Genomic DNA, 18,425 nt, shown 5'->3' with positions numbered 1-18,425 from the left:
ATGAGCTTCTGGACTGTTTTTGAAGGAGCTTTCTGGAGCAGATGAGAAGATGATTTGTGTGATTACCCCACATATAAGTGTCAATCTGCCTTGATTACAGGACTCAGTGAGTCCATGCTGGTGTTGAACAGAGACGAAGCCAGAATCTTTCATGAAAGTATCAGACACGGTAGAGTATCTTAACTAACTGGTGAACTAACTCTTTAGGCCCACTTTGATTGATGGATGAGCTTTTCCCTATAATGTATTCTGTGTATTCTTCATAGTGCCTCTCCCTAAGTGTCTAGTGGCTAGTTGTATGCAGTAATTTTCCAGCATGCATCATACATTGACTCCTGCTTTTAATGCATGTGCTGACATACACTCCCTGTACATATCAACTATCAGCTTAGTTCCTGTAGCTTAACTTTGTAGTCTGCTGCACGCATTTCTCTAAACAAAACATATATTCCTTCTTTTAAAACATACATATACAATTTTGTATCCCAGCTGGAGGCCCAAACTGGAATATAGAAGGTGAGACAGCATTCTCCCATGTTGCCTCCATGTCGCATATCATTCTCAATGATTCACTTCTCTATGAGTTATCTTATTAACATACCAACTGGATCCATTATGGAATGACCCGCATCTCAATGGTGAAAAGTAACATGCCATTTAACACAACTCTAGTTGCTGACATGTCCAATTCATTTGGGAATGAACCATCACAATAGCACATCTGCTGCAGTGACTCAAACTATGCATCATTAGGGAATGGCTGCACATCACACTGGTTCTTGTAAGCATATCAGCTCCATTTCTGGTCTTTCATGTTCATGTAGTTTTTGCAATTGTCACAAATGTGTCGATCTGATTGGTATTAGAATGTAGAGTAAGTCTGGTGTTTTGATCAAGCTCTTCAAAGTCAATATTGCCACTGTGAATTGATTGTCGATTTGACCGCTTCTAATTCTAAGAAGTGCTGATAGTTGACTTTTAATCTGAGACAATAGGATAATGCATTTACATAATCTCAAAAAGTCAGTGGCTACAGGGCATGAGGCAAAACTATAGTACAAAGTTTCAAATATAAATGTCACTACATTCTCTAAAGACCTACTACAGCATATTCTAATTAGTAGAAACGTTAACTATTCCATCAAAGCTGAGATGTAGGATTTTATTAATGTATTTAACTGCTTTAATTTAATACAGGTGGTCCTCGGTTTATGCCATTCTGTAGTTTTGTGGTTACATATACTATATGCTCCCATAAATTAAAAACGTAATTTTGCGCTACTGTAAATCAGCAAATTCAACAGTCCTGTGCATGCACATCGGTCACCTGTTTAACACTACACTGATCCTCTGAAAATGATGGTAATAATATATTAGTGTAGAGGTGTTATTATTTAGAAGGAAAGGTACCTATTGCATTGGCTTTAATTTTGTATTATTTCATTTAATTCTTGTCTTTAGTGTGGTGTAGTGTACGTGTCAGATACTATAACTCAATTTACATCACAATCAAGGAACCAAACCTGTATATAACCCAAGAACCACCTGTATTATTATTTTTGATAAACTAAAAGGTGAAGAATATCAAAGTGGAATCCTTACATTTTTCTGTGGAAAAAGTGTTTTAAATATATTCAATTCCAAGAGCATAGAAGCTGTATTAAAAATTCTGCTGTAAGAGCTTCTGCTTTTAATCATAGACGTATGTATTAACCCTTTCTTTTTTCACAGTGCACATAAGTAAAGAAGAAGACATACGTACATTGAAATACAGAAAACTGATGTGTAACAGACTTTGTGATGCATATTGGAAACTGTGTTTCCAAAGCTTGATTGAAAAATTGAGCTTTGCTTTATCCTTACCATGCTTTAAGTAGATTAGTAGATTTTTTTTATATAATTACAGGTGGACTAACTGCTGCTTCTTTTGCCTAGCCTACCACCTGAGGAGAGAAGACACAGACTGGTTTGATAAACCAAGAGAAGGACACCCTCAACATAGACACATGGTGGAAAGGAGACAGGTAAAATTTAAACTTACATACTTCCATGACAGTTGATGTTGTTGAGTCTAAATGTCAAAGAAGTAAATCAGTTAAGGACAAACTTTGGTAATTTGTGACATGTATCATAGCAATAGCAGGGACCAAATAGCCCCTTGTGGTCACGAGTAGAGGAAATACATCAGAACAATCTGATTAGATCATCTTGTTCATCGTACCACAAACAGAACAAGAATTTCATATTTCTTGCATCCAAAGCGGCGAACTCCACTCTACAGTGTATTTAATGTGTTTGTACTGTATTTTGCATTGCCTACTTCATTAAATGCGTCTTGTTTACCTTATTTTCACTTTTTTTTACTCTTCATTCTTCTTGGGGATTTTCATGTTATGTGCTGTGTAGGTCTTGACAACATTTGCTGAGGTGTGAGGCTGAAAAACAATTTTAATACAACAATTGCAACATAGGAGAGAGCATAACATACTGTTATAAAACAAATGGCTGGATGGCAGAGAAACAACCGGTCATAGGCTACTAATATAAGATGTGGTTACTATTAAAGGTCCAGTGTATTTGTATGAACCGTAAAAGTGACCAGTTTGAGAATAAAATGTACTCATATTTTATATATTTATATTCTAATACGGAAAAATAAACTGATTAATCATTGTGTAGTGTGGGACTCTCTTCGACCTGATTGTTACTTCAAAATATTAACTATTAATGCTAACCACGTAGTAGTATACATTTTGAACTTTCTTCCTTTTTTAACTTTTTCCTCAGATGAAACTGGTCCCTTATGTCTTCCCTCACACTCGCGTCAAGCTTACGAGAGACCAGAGGGACTCCAGTGTGTCAGGTACAAATGCTTACAGACGAGACAACAAGTCCACAAAGATGTTGTTATCGTTTAGTCCTGATTATGCTCTTTTTGCTTAGGGAACGGTCTTGGGATACGAGTGGTTGGCGGCAAGGAGATTCCAGGGTGCCGTGGAGACATTGGAGCCTATATTGCCAGAGTTATTCCTGGTGGAGTTGCAGAGCAAACGGGAAAAGTCACAGAGGGTATAATGGATATAGTAATGCTTAAAATCTGTAGGATGATATTTGCTAGAAGAACCCCTTATCCAAAAAGTCAGAATCTGAACATTCATTTTAAATGTGGTGTATCATTTCTCATTCCAAAAGACGTCACGTTCTTTATAAAAGGCTTTACCTTGGGAGGTCTTAGTCATTGAGCTATATTTAACAAGCATGATGCAGTAGAGGCCTTGCATTTTCACCTCAAAATACTGAACTTAGATGCTTATGCTGCTTCTTACAGTTAAAGATTGTCTTTAGCATGGATAGTTTCTATCTACAGTCATAATTCTAACAAAGGGGAAAGGAATTTGTGCCTATTTCAACACCACCTATTTGAAAAGCCGTAGAGCGTCTTTAAATGAGGTACTGCTTTCATTAGCAGTCTCTGGAGCAGGCACTGTGGTCAGGGAGCTGATGTTTACCCGCTGCTGCATGCTGAATTGGAACGATGCAAGCGTAGCACAACAGAACATGCCTTCAGGTGCAAGCGAAAATAGAGCACGGGGAAGGACGAAATGTATTAGTGCTGCACAGCGACAGCAGAGGGACTTTTCTTAAAAGACACATATTAACCCAAGCAGCTGGTGAGTTTGGCAGGTTTTATTCTTGTATTAGTGAGCTCACCTGTGTCTTCTTAAGGGCTGAAATCTTCTATTTGTTACATTGTTCATTAAACTTCCAACATACATACAATAATAAGTGGCTTTTAAAAATTTGTCTTTGTCTTTTTATGTAGAGTTTTAGAAATGATGGATATATTCTCAGTCAGGGACCGCCCCTGTTTTGGATGGGGGGCACAACACACCCTCAATTGAACCAATGTTGTAACAAAAGCAAACGCCTTTGCCAGCATTAATACAATGTAACACACATACTTTATATGCTGCTAATGCCATTTTGTGACGTTAATACCTAAAGTTGTTTCACTTTTGACATAATAGGCATGCAGGTGTTAGAGTGGAACGGCATCCCGCTGACTGGAAAGACCTATGAAGAAGTGCAAGGCATCATGAGCCAGCCGTGCACAGAGGCGGAGCTCTGTGTGAGACTGTAAGTCACAGCTGTCACCATTTAGCCCTCTTGTGCCACTGAAACTATTTGACATGTTTAGATGCAATATGGTGGCTGTGCACCCATGACTACCTTCTCCTCCACGCCCCTTCATCTGACAAACACCACTCATTCCTACTAAATTCACTGGTTGCAAATGTCCCCTTGTGTGGATCCAAACAGCGACCTTAATATGCTGTCTGACCCCGAGCACCCACAAGTCCTGGAGTACCATGTCCAGCTTAAGGCTGGTATGTACGATGCATTTGCATGCACCTGTGTACCGTCTCCTGTTTGTGCAATGTGCATTACTGTGGATGTTTTTCTTCAGTCGGTGGGCAGCGTTCTCCTGGTGTGGATCCTAAGCAGCTGGCTGCAGAGCTGCAGAAGGTGTCCCAGCAGCAAGCTCCAGACATATTGGGCACAGGAGTTGGACCTGGAGGGTTGGGAGTGTTGTCAGCATTGGAGCGGTCAGCTCTACTCCACTCAGGCACTGGATCTGCAGCCTCCAGTGGTGTGCCGAGCCCTGGCCAGCCTGCATCCCCTGCCATAAACAAGAAACGGCACAAGGTAGTGAATTTTAATGCCTAAAATTACTACGTCTTTGAGTAATACAAATAAATATACACAAAGTGACATTTTTATATGAACAAATTGGTGGAGCACCTAAGCAACTCATGTAGGCTACAAACCAGTGAGCACTACTTTCTCTTGTGGTCTTATGTGGTCTTATATGGGTTTTGCAACACTGTTACCTGATGGCATATTATTTAATTGGTATTGTTCATAATTAATGATTATGTTTCCATATACTTGGTAAAATGTGGGTACATAATTGATTGACTTAATTCATTGTATCGCTCATATAGATGTCACAAACGTTAATTGCCTGATCTATGGTTAAATGTCTCTGGTGGTCAACAATGCTGTTCTTCTGTGCACATAAGAAAGCAGCTGAGTTCGACACGTGCAGCATTCTAGCTTGACATCATGCATTTACGGCAGTCCAAACTTTATATTTTTGTATACTTTAGAAGTGCAATTGCATGCTAATTGTTTGACCTTTGAGACATTTTTCAGAAATGTTTGATTGAACTCCAAAATGTTACCACTTTTGGTGGGAACGGTTAATAGTAAAAGTAAAAGTAATAATTCACAATTAAATCACTACTCTGTATTTAATATCCTAATACTGCTGCGTATTAACATCACTTGCTGACGGCTGTGGCTGGGGCTACTCCTGAAGCCAAGACTCCACAGAGTATACTGTCTTGTTTAACACTGCAGTGAGCCGCTCTGTGCCGGGTGCCATCCACTTTGGCTGTTCTGACTCCATTAACATTACATCATACAACACTTCCAAAGGGAGGTCGCATGTGAAGGTCAAACAGTACTATGGCGTACATCAGGGGATGACAGGCCAATTATGATAGAACAGTTAAATGGGGTCATTTAGCATATGACCCTCAGTGGAGGTGGACAAGGACCATGTAGACTCAGTTTAAGCAACAGTACACAGTGAATGCATTGTGTCAAAAATGAAATTACATTTCTACATTAAATATAATATGTTTAATTAATGTCAGCATACCTCAGCTATTTGATTATCCTATGTGGCTTTTCTTGTCAGATACACAACTCAGGTATTATTGATATGTTTGATGTTTACATTAGTAAGTATAATGCATCATTTTGTGATTATGACTAACTCATAATCATTCTCCTTTGTTTCCTATTTCAGCCAACAGACACAATGAAGATATCACATCCCATTACTGGAGAAATTCAGGTACAAAACACTTTCTCAAAGCAACAACATGTAATCGATCACGGAGGGGGTACTTCTGCGGTTAAATCAAGCCATCTAGCCCTTGGTCATGACCTGACCGAGGGTTAGATGACAACATACCACAACAGATGACGCTGTGTTTATTCTATTATTAACATGACTCAGTGTGGTTCGTGAGTAGCACACTCTTCTGACTATATGTAATAGCAACTGAGAACATAGCAATACAGTAGGCTTATTAATGACTTATATTTACCCGAAAAATTCCAAGATAATGCGCTTCATTTTGCTAATCAAGAGTAGCAAAAGACTAGTGATAAAAAACAAACCTAAAACACACCTCCTCTTATATCGGAGCTAACAGAAAATTACAGCATCACGACTCGGAAGCTGACTGGTTCCTGCCGGCTTCTCTTTGGGTGCGGCGTACCTTGCTCAGTGAGAACACAAAATACATGCTTTCACTTTTGAGTCCCCAAGTATAAAAAAACTCCCAAACAAGTAGCTTTTGAGAAGAGGGGTTGGAAAGTCGCCAGATTGAGCAACAAAATCTGCAAGTTGGCAACACTGTTGAACATGAGGTAGAGAAAGCAAGTTCAAGTACTCACCGGATGATTAAATATGCTTCTGTTTTGCTGTGACCATGATGTAAATAAAGGAACTCAAGAATATATCAATGTAAGATAATGCATATTTTTATTAAATCTGAATTCTGTGATTATATTCGGGAGGTTATATTAATTTTGCGGGGGTCATAACCCCCCTATTTCTGGGCAAATTACGCGCTTGTCTTTACCGCTATATTTGCGCTTGTTGATGCACTGATGCACAAAAGAATCAAAAGATTACTTTAGTGCTCTGTAATATTGGTGGACCAGCCAGGGAACACATTAAATGTCTGCATCAGAGGTTATTAACACACATTATCAGTATCGTTCTTTGGTACCATAAAAGCTAAAGAAAAAGCAGCAAATGGTGTCCTATGAGATATGCAGTGGTCTCACATTATATATGTGTGATAAAAAAATTGGTCAAAATCCAAATTATACCACCATCACAGGCTTTTCTAGGAATTGCGATACTGTATACTAACCAATGTTATAGTAGGTTAACAGATTTTGCTTAGCTTTGCTTTTTTTGAGACTTAGCTTTTACGCACAATTTTTGCCCAATATCTAAATATATAGCTACCATACCACCTGTATAGAACACTGATCATATTACTTGTGACTATGACTCTAAAGTAAATTACCTTTCACATGAACACATGACTGTTCAATCCTAATCATTTTCCCACTCGTCTCCCCACTCAGTTGCAGATCAACTATGACAGAAATGTGGGAAACCTGATTGTGCATGTGCTCCAGGCCCGAAACTTAGCCCCAAGGGACAATGACGGCTACTCTGACCCTTTCGTCAAGGTCTACCTGCTACCGGGGAGAGGGTGAGCTTTGAGACGGGCTTCTAATGTCTGATGTGTTTCCGCCTTCCAGCTTTTTTGTGCTTGTCTTGATTTCTCTCCCTCTCCTATTTGGTTGGGATGACTGTGCTGTATGTAATGATGTGTTTGTACTGTATGAATGCAGAATGAGACAGAACATAATGATATGAGGCCATTTTAGACTGGGAATGATGCAGTTGATGGTGTTTGAATTGAACTACATTTACTTTACTAATGGGTTGAATTATTGTATTGACCCAGATAGAAGACGAACATGAATATAAAGACAGCTGTTTTTTTCCGAGACACATTTTTGGGAAAACATTTTTTAAGACAAAATTGACAACTCTGCTTCATTGATCACCGTTATTATTCAATTAGCATCTGTTGTTTGCTAACTTGTGAACAACCTGTGAGACACTTTTCTCCAGCAGGTCTCAATGTCACAGTTGCATCTCTCCAGGTTACTGACGTGTATGAGTGACAGGAGGAAAAAGCTCTGGGGGGAAAAAGCCTGTCATTAGTCATTAGTTGGTGGGATTTGATCGCATGCTTGCAAAAAGTATTTTCAACTATTTTCTGGAGAAACATCTTAAGATAGTAGCCCTGTGATTGACTGGCGACCAGTTTCCTGATTAAACTTCCCCGACATGCTTTGTATAGACATAACAATGTTGCCCCCATCATGGATGGTTCCTCATATTTCTATCTGCTCTACCCTCATCTCGGGATCTTGTAAATACTGTAGCACAGGGATCAATATCATTATCTCCTGTGTAACAGTATCTGTTTCAAATAAAGCCCTCTCTACAGGCGTATTTTCTCCAACAGAAGCAATGTAGTAGAGCTCATTGTTTTGTATCTGTCTGACATTGATGGCTGGAGCAGCACAGCAATTCAGAGTAGCCAATTGGCCAATTGCACTCATGTGATGATGCTTGTTTACATGCTTTTCTTGGTGATAAAACCAGGAGAGAGTATTGATTGCCTCGGCTCACTCTCCGTTTACTGCCTTTTCTTTAACGCTCATTGGGTTACTCTGACTGTTTTTTTGTTTTTCGGCTTTCTTGTCTTGTGAAAATCTGCCCTCCTCTTCCTCTTCTGGACTCCCTCAGACAAGTCATGGTTGTCCAGAATGCAAGGTAGTGTGGTGCTGATCTTTGCTTTCAGTTGGTGTTTCACCTTTTCTATCCCTGTAAAATGTAGTCATTTTTCCCATCCTTTTCTTTTAGTGTTTTGTTTGTGTGTCTGCTCTGTTTCATGGTGTTATGATGACTGGTATCAGAGCTTTCACTCTTCATGCATCTCACATTGCCTCTGTTAGAAGTACTTTAGTGATAAGTGACTTTACAACATTTATAGTTTATTTCCAATCATTACTTTGATTTGTCTTCAGTGAAAGGTCATATTAAAACATATTTTCAGTTGGTATACATTGAATAAATGAAGAAATCTCTAAATTTGTGTTGTTCTCATAATATTTCAGTGTTGACAACAAGAGGAGGACCAAGTATGCACAGAAGACCATGAATCCAGAATGGAACCAGACAGTTATCTACAAGAACATCCATCTGGAACAGGTATGGTATACGCCAACATACCAACATTGTTTTGTTTACACAGCCAATATACAGAAAACAGTGCTCTTATTTCTTTCATTCTTTACGGTTAAGGCGAGCTGGGTGCAAGAATGAAGTGTCTCTGGTCTTTTTAACTCAGAACCTGCATGTTGTTAGCAGGCATTGTAATATGATTTCTTACATTAACACTGTAAAACACAACATGGTTTAAACATGCATCCAACCTGAGTCACACACACAGCAGCACTAGCGTGCTCTGCTTAACTAGGCAATTGGCCAATTCGGTGATTCCGTTACCGTGGAAATCATAGGGCCCTATGTAACTCCCTAAGACAGAAATAAGCAGATTCTTTTATATGAACTCTTTTGGATGTTTCATTCCTACAAGAATTGTCTTCTTGCAATTTATCTTGAGGGGGTTTCAGTATCCCTGTACATTTCGTTGGCAATTTCACTACTGTGTTTTTGTGCAATGACAATAAAGGGAGTCTATGTCTATGTCTATGTCTATCCTTTTATCTGCATTCCCACAGCTGGGAATATGCAGTATTTGGTCCAGTGTTTTAAAGGGGACCTATTATGCTTTTTCCACTTTTCTGACCTATAAATGCAGTTAGAAAGCTTTGTTTAACATTGGTGTCTGTTAGAAGTATAATGTTTTGTAACATTGCCTTATTGTTGTGTAAGTGGTTTGTTTTGTAAATATCTCCGTCTCCTTGCCCTGTGAGGTGTTCAGGCACACTCGTAATTTTGAGAGTTAGATGCTAATTGTTTTTCATTTTTATTAATGTACCCCTTCGGGCAACTATACCCCAGGGGGTACGCGTACCCCACTTTGGGAACCACTGGTCTACAGCACAGCAGAATAGTTTATTTTTTTTCTCTGTGGTGTGTGGCCGCCCTAACTAATCAACTTGTAGCACCACCGTGTGGCAAAGCTTTGCAACAGCATTCTAGTAACCCATTTTTACAAACAAAGCTTGCATAAAGGTCATGTCATGAAAACTAAGTCCAGTGGATGATTTTTAAACTGCCAACAATAGAAGATATAATACAAGATATTTACAAAATTTGTGGGTTAAAGGGGTTCTTAAATGTGTTAACTCCTGTTTTTTTTTTTGTTTTTTTTCCAAAACCATTACACTTTGAATTTGAAGTTAGATTTTTTTTTATCATTTGGTGTCTGGAAACATGACATAGTTAGAGGCAAATGTCTGCACTATGAATACTATTTCAGCCAGCCCCTGTGGGACGTCCTCCGTTTAATCACATCGCACTACTTGCTCACAAAGACTGCACCGACTGCAAAGTACAACTGCTGATGCTCTTTTCATCACACACACACAACATGTATATTCACAGATGTGGGCATTTATTGACCTAATGCAAATTTCCTGTACATCTTTGCTTATTGCATTGCCACATGTTGTTTGCATTCATTGATGCATGGCCCACAGAGGACACAAGCACAACAAACATAATTTATTCACACAAGTAAATGCACAGAGACAATAAATTATCCACTTTTCCTCTTCATTCCAGCTGAAGAAAAAGACTCTGGAGGTGACTGTGTGGGACTATGACAGATCGTCATCCAATGACTTCCTCGGAGAAGTGAGTGCTTTTAGTGTCAAAGCCTTGTATTTAATGGAAGCTAACACTTGCCTCACTCTGCATGTTTTTTTGCATCCCAGGTGTTGATTGACTTGTCAAACACATCCCAGTTAGATAACACTCCTCGCTGGCTGCCACTTAAGGAACAAAGTGAGAGCATTGAACACAGCAGAGCCCACCATGGAGCTCAGGGACCACCTGGGTCTGGATTCGGTCAGGGGAACAGTCAGGGACACGCCCCAGGCCAGGGTCACCTACCGGGGCCTGGGATGGGGCCTGGGCATGGTACAGGACAGGGACAAGGACCAGATCAGGGAGAAGGGAGTTATGATTCACCTAAAAACTCTGTAATCAAGAGCAGAAGCCATGGAATCTTCCCTGATCCCTCCAAAGGTAGGGTGAACGCTTCTTTTAAAGGGGACATATTGTGCAAGAAGTTTTTCGGATTGGCTCAAAATGCTCAATTTCAGAGAGCGTTATAAAACTGGACATTTGTGATGTCACACATAGGTTGGCTTTTTTATATGGCCGTGCACTTTAGGCGAGATAAGCTCTCTGTCCTCCCCCAAGCTCTGCTTGCAATTGCACACATTAGATTATATTTATCTAATGTGAAAATAATAGCATACAATTGTTATGTCATCTGTTAGCTCAGCCTGGAAGGAAGGGGGGCTGGTTAAAAAAAATAAAAACAAACTTTAGTGTCGTCAGGTGGGCATCCTCCTTCATTGGTGTTTTGATGACAGGCCCATGACACCTCCAGAGAGCCCATCGTCCCATCAACATTGAGTTTACAGCTTTTCGCTTGACGGCTGGCTCTCTCGACTCTCATTCAGCAGATCTTGGTTTGAGACCAGGGTGGAACCTGGCGGGCTACACAAACCAATCAAATTTGTGTGACAATATAATAATGTTACCAAAATTTATAAGTTTATCTCCATAGCATTCCTGTGTCTTGGTTCCAAACAACCAACAATGCTTTTACAATATCTTCCCTGATGCTAATATTCCAACAGATTGTCAGATGTTGCCTCTGGAAAAGTCCCACAGCAGCCCGGGTAGCTCCAAGTCTTCTTCTGATGGCCAGCTCCGCTCCCACGGGCCGTCTCGAAGCCAAAGCAAGAGCAGTGTCACTCAGGCCCACCTGGAGGATGCTGGGATAGCCATTGCTGCTGCTGAGGCTGCCGTGCAACAATCCCGCCTGCAACCAAGTAAATCCCTTCCCTACCCTTGATGCACTAACCTTTCTCATGCTTCCCTTATTTATTTTTCCCTGTGCATGCAATGTTGCAACGCTGAGATGGAACCTGAAAGTGTTATCTTAGCTTCCCCTTTTTTACTTATTTAAATTGGTAATTACATTTAATTACATTAAACTTAATGCAACAAAATACAAAATATACAGTATTATTTGCTTTTTCAGCAAATTAAGATACAATATTTAAATACATTTCTAAATACTAAACTTTTAATTTAAAAAAATACACAGCATGCATGCGCCAATCCCGAGCATATGGTTTCTACAACAAATAAACCCAGTGGTGATCCCTGACTCCTGAGCAGAAACCAATCTGGGATGGCAGCTTCAGACACTCTTAAAATTACCACTAAACAAACTAATAATTACTAATTTGTGGGACAGGGCCATTCAACTAAATTGTTCTTTGGACCATTTTCAGAACGCTAAGAACCTTGTTCTAAACATGATGTACTTTTCGGACTATAAATTGCACTTTATATAACTGACAAACGAGTGTACATCTCTGTTGACAGAGTGCGTTGTAGGCTTGTGACAGCTATATACAGTATTGGTGAAGAATTCTATGGATTCAGTGATGTGGAATGAGATCGGGAGCTTGGTGAATTTGATTTTAATGCTACGAATGCTACTTTTTGGACTCACTGACTTTTATTGTAATTTGGCCTATTCAGACTCCCATGTTCTTTATACTGCTGTGTGGCAGAATAACTGTTAATGTGTAATGCCAACATATCAGACACCTACCCAGCCTGTTGTTCTGTGTACTATAATGTAATTGAATAAGTTGCCTTTCCAGATTAAATCTTTTATTGGTCTTGAATTTTGTGAAATAAATTTGTAAATAAATGTGACTTATAGTTCAGAGCATCTTAAATAATTTCCCACCCGACTTGCCGTGTTTTTTTGATTTTGCAATTTATACACCGTAGCGACTTATAGTCCAGAAAATATTGTAATGTAAACGAATGGCTTTGACATAATTTACAATATGTAAGTCCTGAACATATAGTCATAAAGACATAAAAAATAATAAAAACAGAGGCACTCTGCTAGTGCTCATCAAAGATCTACAAAATGACAAGCATTCTCTGCTGTTTTTAGGAATCTGCTGCAAAAGTGCTAATTTGTTCCAGGTTTTAAACTGAACTTGTGGATTGGTCTGATGTAATTCACTGGCCACCAGTTGAATCGCCCTGTTCTAGTGTCTTTTCTGTTCACATTAAGACTATTATTATAAAGCATGACCTAGCGGCTCCCTTGGCTTCTTCTGAAGTGTGTGTTTGCATGCTTGAATCATTAGCGGCGTAGCAAAAATAACACACACAAACACACACACGGATTTGACAGGCTCCCCACCCTACCCAGTCATTTCCCCCCCTTCATTACTCCCATGCCTCATAGCAAAAGGGACAATTGACACAGAATGAAGTGGTCAAAGAGACAGCGCAAGGTCATTGTGAACCTGTGAATCCACCAATGAGAGCAAAGAGAGAGGAGCAGTGGCGAGGGAAGGTGAGGCAACATCAGAAAGATAATACCTACATAATTCTAAAATTCAATTACTTATAAACAATACTAAATAAAATAACTAAATTATGCATATTTAATTCATAATATGTCAGTAACTGGAATAATAATACATGAATGAATGTGTCACTGTGCATGTGGAGCATGTCCTGTGTATTTCATGTAACTATTACAATGTATGCAACACTAAGTTATTGATTGTGTTCCAAGCTTATTTAACATTGCAAAAGCAGTTCTGACTACGACTGCAAAAAAGTCCATCTGCACACTCTAGGAAGAGTCACTACAAGAGCTGTTTCAAAATAACAGTTTATGAATACAATAATAAATGAAATAATAATCGATTTTTAAATGGCTGCTCCCAATCAATACTGTACATACAGTGCAACTACAATAATATTTGTTTTCATTAATACATTATTAAAATGCAGCATACTTTACAATACAGCTCTTGCAGTGCATGGATCTTATGAGGTTGTGGAGATTAATGTTGTTGACCTACATACAGAATACAGACTAATTTCTCATAATCCCAAAGTATATAACACTGTATTGCAAAAAAAGTGTTACTGTACAACAAGCAGCAACCAAAACCAACGAAAAGGGTTATAATCTACATAAAATCTCCAGATGAACAGATAGTTACTCTTTTTCTGCTTGTGTTGTTTTTAGGACCAGGACACAGGCTAGGTGATGTCTCAGGGTCAGTGGTCCTGTCGGCCCCCAGTCTGGTAGGGGACGCATATGGAGGACTGGATTCGGGTGAAGGAGGTGGAACTGGAGTGGACAGCGCCATTTTTCAAGTGCCACGGATGTAAGAAAATAAATATTAAAAAAAATGAATTTTTGTGATCAACACATAATTGTTTGTGGTGTTTGTTACAGTGGTACTATTCCCAATGGAACTGACAAAAACCACCTGGGGACTCCAGAGAATGAAGGCAAGTGGCTGAATTGTCATGAATTGTCAGTGTGTAATCAGCATATCTGAGGTTGCTGCATTTCTTCCTCCAACTTCCATCTTGTTAATTGCTGTTGTGTTAGATAATTTCACTGTAGACGTTAAGCAAATCGGGAGATTGTACACAACTTTGTCGAACCCCACTTTGATGGTTTGAATTGGCTGCATTCACTAACTATTCTTATTGGTGTCTCTTATTCCCAGTATAGATTTCTTGTCATCCTCAAGTCTTTCCCATCACTATCCAGATCACTCAAAATTTTTAGCAGATTTTTCATGTTTTACTTTATTAAATGCTGTGGAGTAGCCTATAAAACACAGGTGTAAATCTTCTATTGATTTTTCCAGTAACTTGTAGATTGTAAATTTTGCGTTTCTGGTGCTCTTGTCAAGGAAAGATCCAAGTTGAGTGTCTGAAAGCTCTGGGTGTATTTTATTCCTTGCTTTTGGCATCATTACTCACAGATGAATTTTGGTGGCAGCATCATAACCCCGATTTTATTAGACTGTCAAAAATAGACTTATGGGAGTCTCTATAACTCGCCTTTACTTGCAGGGATCTACTGTATGTTGTCACCACCTGCTGGCTAGTACATATAAGTACACCCTCCAGATTTGAAACAATATTGCAAAACTGATAATGTCTATGTATTTATTTATACCTGCTGAGTACACAAATTCATACATGTTGGCAGGTCTGTACTTATATTGAACTCCTTCCTGCCTCTCACACCCTCCAACAGTTCACCGCACCCCTGACTGGGCCCCCATCTCAATTTAAGAAACACTACTGTACATCTGAAGACATGACTTCAACAGTATCCTGTTGTCTGCCATAACTGCATGTACATTTCAAGTGATACAATCTTTCCCTAATGTTTAATTTCAATATGTAACACAGTCCAAGGTCACCATGGACTGTTGGAGTCTACAGCTGTTCCACACATGATGCTCCAGGGGTTCACCTCCAACAGGCTAAGGAAAACATGTAGTTGAGCTTGTAGAAGGGTTGCATTTAATGATGTCCTTCACCTTTATGAAGTATGTTATGTTTTTAGGTTGAACTCATTATTCATTGTGATTATTTACATTTGGAATATTTTTCATCACAGTGTTATCCACACACATTCATAGAATTTCATAGCACTTTGCGCACTAATATTGTAACACATGCTCTACACAGGAAAACCCAAGCGAGGCAGATGCAAACAAATACAGACTGTTATACACAAGTCTTCATAAGTGACAGCAAAAATAATCATTTTAAAAAGTGCTGGACAAAATCAATGAGTGGCCTCTCACCAAAAAGTAATGGACATTTCTTGGAAGACTACCAATTCAAAAATAAATCAAGAATTTTCTGAACTTTGTTTTAGCTTGAATAAATTGTGTGCCTGCTTGATGATAAGAAAAAAAAAGCTTATAGTATTTCATTCTGACATTCTGTGACCCAATAAAAGTGTCCGGCAACCTATTTTGGGTTCCCAATTTAAGGACAACTGTGCAAAAAAAAATGTGCAAAGCTTTTCAAGATTGCAATTGGAGGCTTTCCATCGAGTCCATTTGCAAGCATGTAATAATCAGGACTATCAACTATGATAATAATAAGAATAGGTAGTAACCAATAAAATTGTGTACTGTGATTGCAGGTAAAACCCAAGTGATGGGCGAGATCAAAGTTGCTCTAAAGAAGGAGGTGAAGACAGATGGTGACCAGTTGGTCCTGGAGATCCTTCAGTGCAGGAACATTACTTACAAGTTCAAAAGCCCAGACCACCTGCCAGGTGTGAAACAGACACAGTCTATGTGTGTGAATATGCGAATGTTTGTGTATGCACATGCATGAGTGACTGGATGCGGATGAACTGTTCTTCATGAGCGTTATATAGGTCAGGCCCCATCCATAACATCTGTGTCTACTTTGACACCCTCCCTTCAGACCTGTATGTGAAGTTGTACGTGGTCAATGTGGCGACTCAGAAAAGGATCATCAAGAAGAAAACCAGAGTTTGTCGTCATGACAGGGAGCCTTCTTTTAACGAGACCTTCCGATTTCCTCTCAACCCCACAGGACACTCCATACAGGTATGCAACCGTGGATTACACAATCCACTGGGAATTCGTAGATGTGGCTTATTTTGGAAGAGACATATTTTTCCCGCAGAAACAACATGTAATAACTTGACCTTTGACTGCAAGCATCATGGATCAAAAACTGAAAACAGAGTTAACAGAGTTATTTCTCTTAAGGGGAATAAAGTCTGAAAGCCACGCCAGCTATCTTGGCTCATTTGCAGATTAATACGTATTTCTTTGTTCTCCAAAAATACTGTATGCTGTTTGTGTCTGCAGAAATCACAAATCATTCAAACTAAGTCAGTAATACTTTACAAATACAGGTAGTCCTCGGGTTCCATACAAGTTCTGTTGCTAGACTGTGATGTAGATGTAAAGCGAATCTTATACCTCCATCCATCCATTTTCTATGCCGCTTATCCTCACAAGCGTCGCAGGTATGCTTGCAGACTAAACCCACTGAAGCGACAGGCGGGTTACACCCTGGACTGGTCGCCAGCTAATCACAGGGCACATATAGACAAACAACCATTCACACTCACATTCATACCTATGGACAATTTGGAGTCGCCAATTAACCTAGCATGTTTTTGGAATGTGGGAGGAAACTGGAGTAACTGAAGAAAACAAACATAATATAATAACATACAATAATACTAAATAATGCAAGAATTAGACGAAATAATAATAAAAGGAGAACAGGTGTTTTTAGCAGTCTTTGTTGGCGGCATAAGTGGATCCCGATACGTGCACTACTGAGCTGTCTCTTTTTGTCTGTTTTTATATCTTTAGAATGCACAGAGAAGGGAATGACATTCGTGTTAATGTCTCACATAAGGATTGTGATGATGATGGGCAAAAATCCAAAAAAGTGCACCTGAAATTAAAAAGTTAACTAAAGCGTTACTCCAATGCATTCATCCGCCTACGTATTACACTCCCGTCGTGCGGGTTATTTTTCTCTCAGTACAATATTAATAATTAATAGAAAAACTCAGAACCCTTTAAACCAGAGGTAGGGAACCTATGGCTCGGGAGCCAGGTAGGGCTCTTTTGATGACTGTATCTGGCTCTCAAGCATTTCTTACCACAATAAAAATGTATTTTTGCTAACATTTTAAAGTAAACCTCACAGAAATGACTGTTAAAAATAATATTCAAAATCAACAACTTTCTTATGCATTTTAATTCGTCCATCTATATTCTGCTGCAATACGGCCAACCATATCTATCTTTCCTGATATTTTCCAGGTCAAACACCAAAACTTGATTATTACTGGGTAATGCTGTAGTCTACCTCGGTCATTGAGATGTCAAAAAAACATGTCAATGTAAACTTTCCTCCTTTAGTCAAATAGCTAAAGCTGCAGAACCAAGCCTTCTGACGAAGATGGCCAAAAGAATGAAATACGTCTACGGAGTACGGTGCAAAACTATGCAGCAGCAGAAGTTGTATTAATGGCAACAAGTATTTGATTTATTATTAGACACTGCGCTGCTCACAAAAGTGTGCTGGCCACACCCCATTGGCGTGGGGTAGTGTGCCTGGTCTACGTAATTAGAGCCCATTATATCTAAAACTGTTGGTCTTACATAAAAATGCACACATTTTATTGCATTCAATGTTTAAAAAAAATGTATATGGCTCTCACAGATACACATTTTAAAATATCTGGCCTTCATGGCTCTCTTTGCCAAAAAGGTTCCCGACCCCTGCTTTAAACTGAGGACCACCTGTATGCGATATTACAGCTAAAATGTTAAACTACTTTTATAATTCCGTCATTGATGATGTTTTTTGAGATTTTGCACTTTTTGAAAGCACCATAATCGCTGTGAGACGCAAAAGTAAAACATGTATATAATAATGCAGCCTCAAAACGTGTAGTGGGGTGAACAGAAGTTTATATATGATCATAAATCATTACTGGGATTACAATAGTCAAGCAGTGTGGATTATGTAGACGAGGCTTGGAGAAACACCTTCTCTGACCCAGTGGCCTGTAGAACATTAATAACACATCATCACACAAAACTAC

General features: G+C 39.1%; 1 protein-coding gene across 1 annotated transcript in view; it reads left to right on the top strand.

Moving 5' to 3' along the window:
• pclob (piccolo presynaptic cytomatrix protein b) overlaps positions 1 to 18,425 on the top strand; it is a 59,960-nt gene that overhangs the window by 38,816 nt on the left and 2,719 nt on the right. Inside the window, exons 19-37 of the mRNA XM_078793243.1 lie at positions 101 to 169; positions 490 to 516; positions 1,936 to 2,024; positions 2,788 to 2,863; positions 2,944 to 3,069; positions 4,029 to 4,137; positions 4,321 to 4,388; positions 4,469 to 4,707; positions 5,879 to 5,926; positions 7,240 to 7,370; positions 8,483 to 8,509; positions 8,854 to 8,947; positions 10,490 to 10,561; positions 10,642 to 10,954; positions 11,578 to 11,772; positions 14,022 to 14,163; positions 14,235 to 14,290; positions 15,960 to 16,094; positions 16,250 to 16,395. Coding sequence (XP_078649369.1) covers positions 101 to 169; positions 490 to 516; positions 1,936 to 2,024; positions 2,788 to 2,863; positions 2,944 to 3,069; positions 4,029 to 4,137; positions 4,321 to 4,388; positions 4,469 to 4,707; positions 5,879 to 5,926; positions 7,240 to 7,370; positions 8,483 to 8,509; positions 8,854 to 8,947; positions 10,490 to 10,561; positions 10,642 to 10,954; positions 11,578 to 11,772; positions 14,022 to 14,163; positions 14,235 to 14,290; positions 15,960 to 16,094; positions 16,250 to 16,395 — 2,162 coding nt within the window. The remainder of the gene's footprint in view (positions 1 to 100; positions 170 to 489; positions 517 to 1,935; positions 2,025 to 2,787; positions 2,864 to 2,943; positions 3,070 to 4,028; positions 4,138 to 4,320; positions 4,389 to 4,468; positions 4,708 to 5,878; positions 5,927 to 7,239; positions 7,371 to 8,482; positions 8,510 to 8,853; positions 8,948 to 10,489; positions 10,562 to 10,641; positions 10,955 to 11,577; positions 11,773 to 14,021; positions 14,164 to 14,234; positions 14,291 to 15,959; positions 16,095 to 16,249; positions 16,396 to 18,425) is intronic.

The sequence above is a fragment of the Doryrhamphus excisus genome, linkage group LG1 (genome assembly GCF_037039965.1).
Source record: "Doryrhamphus excisus strain RoL-2023G ecotype Guam linkage group LG1, RoL_Dexc_Guam_v1.1, whole genome shotgun sequence".
Lineage (NCBI taxonomy): Eukaryota > Metazoa > Chordata > Actinopteri > Syngnathiformes > Syngnathidae > Doryrhamphus > Doryrhamphus excisus.
The sequence above is the reverse complement of the archived record's forward strand: the minus strand, read 5'-3'. Positions and strand labels throughout refer to the sequence as shown.